Consider the following 2418-nt stretch of genomic DNA (forward strand, 5'->3'; position numbering starts at 1 on the left):
ATACACAGGTGAACTGTATGTATGGATTAAAAATGTGTGTGCCACTGGTGTTGTGGTGCTGCAGCTGAACCTACTGGGCTGGGGACTGGGGACCATCAACATCCACCTCCTTCAGCTCCCATTTGACGTGAGGGAACCGTGGAGGGAACAGTACTATTTCACACTGTGACTGACAGGATGGAGGTCTATCTTAGTTGTGCTACAATCTGTTCTCAACTATCCAAATGAGGAGAAGACATAGGGGTTGCCAAAAGACAGGTAAAGACAGGCGCCACAGTCAAAAGATATAGTTGATGGAAATCCATATCTGTACCAGAATGTAATTTGGTTTAACTATTCAATAGCCACTAGAGAAAGCTAAAGGGCTTTTTTTGTTCCTTGTGACTTTGTTTTTTCCCGCTTTGTGGTATTATGTATGGTTTTTCAAAAACACTTAAATAGTCCACCTGAATCATACCACAACGCAGGAGGAAAAAGAAACGAGACAAAAAAAAAACTTAATCTCACTTTGCTCTGGTTTTCCCCATCACGTTAAAATAGATTGAACGGCTATTCACTTGTTTAAACCACCTCATACGCTAAACAAAGCATGTTACTAGTGTTTGAATAAACCATTTTGAAACTACGTTCATACTTTCTGAGGCTGTAATCAAATGCTGGAAGGGACTAAACTCTGACTTTCACAAAGTTGCAAGTTCTCTTCTTGGGTGTCAAAAAAGGCAGTACAAGCTGAAATCCATGGCTGGGCATAAGGTCAATGTACAAAAATAATTGCATTGTATACGTGGATGTCATGACGGTGGTGAATGGACAGTGTAGGAGACCTAGCAGTCCAAACTACTCCTATTAGGACGCACTACACTGCAGGTTGCAATAGGAACACATTGGCTTTATTATTAGAGATAATGAGGTGGGTCTTAAAAGAGCCTTTGTGGGTATTGAAATGATAAAGCAACTCAGGACAATTTAGGCGCGTTCTCCGCGAATGCGGCGGGCCAACTGGATGTCCTTGGGCATGATGGTTACCCTCTTGGCGTGAATGGCGCACAGGTTGGTGTCCTCGAAGAGGCCGACCAGGTATGCCTCGCTGGCCTCCTGCAGGGCCATCACAGCAGAGCTCTGGAAGCGCAAGTCGGTCTTGAAGTCTTGAGCGATTTCCCTCACCAGGCGCTGGAAGGGCAACTTGCGGATCAACAGCTCGGTAGACTTCTGGTAACGACGGATCTCTCTCAGGGCTACTGTGCCGGGCCTGTAACGATGAGGCTTCTTCACACCGCCGGTGGCGGGTGCGCTCTTACGAGCCGCCTTGGTGGCGAGCTGCTTCCTCGGGGCTTTGCCACCGGTGGATTTACGGGCGGTCTGCTTGGTTCTGGCCATTATTTCAGATGTCTTCTCCGCGAGTTGAAGTTAAAACTTTCCACGGAGAGTCTTGTAGCTTTACAGAAGGTAATGTGCCATTTTTATAACGTCCGCTGCCGTGCGCTGATTGGACGGCCTCTCTGGGCGACATCATTGGCTGGCTATCGCCTCTTTCTCCGCATTGGACATTAACATGGAGCCTGGGATTGGATAAGGCGACAAAGGCAAAAGAGCGCCACTTTACGTAAGGTATAAAAATCCGACCGCAGTGGTATCAGGCCACTCAGTTTCTGAAATACTTCGATACTGAACATGAGCGGAAGAGGGAAAACAGGAGGCAAAGCAAGGGCCAAGGCCAAGACCCGATCATCTCGCGCCGGTCTCCAGTTCCCCGTGGGTCGTGTTCATAGACTTCTCCGTAAGGGCAACTATGCCCATCGTGTGGGAGCCGGTGCACCGGTCTACCTGGCCGCTGTGCTCGAGTACCTGACTGCTGAGATCCTGGAGTTGGCCGGCAACGCTGCCCGCGACAACAAGAAGAGTCGTATCATCCCCCGTCACCTTCAGCTGGCTGTCCGCAACGACGAGGAGCTCAACAAACTTCTCGGAGGTGTGACGATCGCCCAGGGCGGCGTGCTGCCCAACATCCAGGCAGTGCTTCTCCCCAAGAAGACCGAGAAGGCTGTCAAAGCCAAGTGAAGTAGCCACTGACGTGAATTCTCCCAATAATCCCAAAGGCTCTTTTAAGAGCCACCCACTTCTATTCGTAAAAGTGCAACGTGTATTTCCATTGTTCTCTCTCTCCCGATTTGAGGCACATTCGCCTACATGAGCTTGATGCTTGAAATTTAGCTAATTCAGTCTGGTTTGTGTGGTGTTATTGTTATTGTTACAGGCCACCGTAGTGACGTCAGGTTGGGTTGGCTAGGTTACGGGCGGGAGAACGGGAGAGGAGATGGGAGAGCGAGGGAACGAGACGTAATAAAGACACTACATTGGAATACAGAAGGACTCACGTGTATGTGTAAAAGAATAACACGACATGGTGTCAGAAGTCCT

At 48.8% G+C, this 2418-nt stretch overlaps 2 protein-coding genes across 2 annotated transcripts; one reads left to right on the forward strand and one right to left on the reverse strand.

Moving 5' to 3' along the window:
• Positions 1-966: 966 nt before the first annotated feature.
• LOC311321813 (histone H3.2) lies at positions 967-1377 on the reverse strand (the record flags this gene model as incomplete). Its single annotated transcript, XM_084453828.1, has 1 exon — positions 967-1377. The coding sequence occupies one exon, from the start codon at positions 1375-1377 to the stop codon at positions 967-969; it is 411 nt and encodes a 136-aa protein (XP_084309954.1).
• A 294-nt stretch (positions 1378-1671) lies between these two features.
• On the forward strand, positions 1672-2058 carry LOC311321855 (histone H2A-like; the record flags this gene model as incomplete). The annotated part of the gene is made up of 1 exon (XM_084453870.1): positions 1672-2058. The coding sequence occupies one exon, from the start codon at positions 1672-1674 to the stop codon at positions 2056-2058; it is 387 nt and encodes a 128-aa protein (XP_084309996.1).
• Positions 2059-2418: the final 360 nt, after the last annotated feature.

Source organism: Borostomias antarcticus (assembly GCF_949987555.1).
Source record: "Borostomias antarcticus genome assembly, chromosome: 19".
Classification (NCBI taxonomy): domain Eukaryota; kingdom Metazoa; phylum Chordata; class Actinopteri; order Stomiiformes; family Stomiidae; genus Borostomias; species Borostomias antarcticus.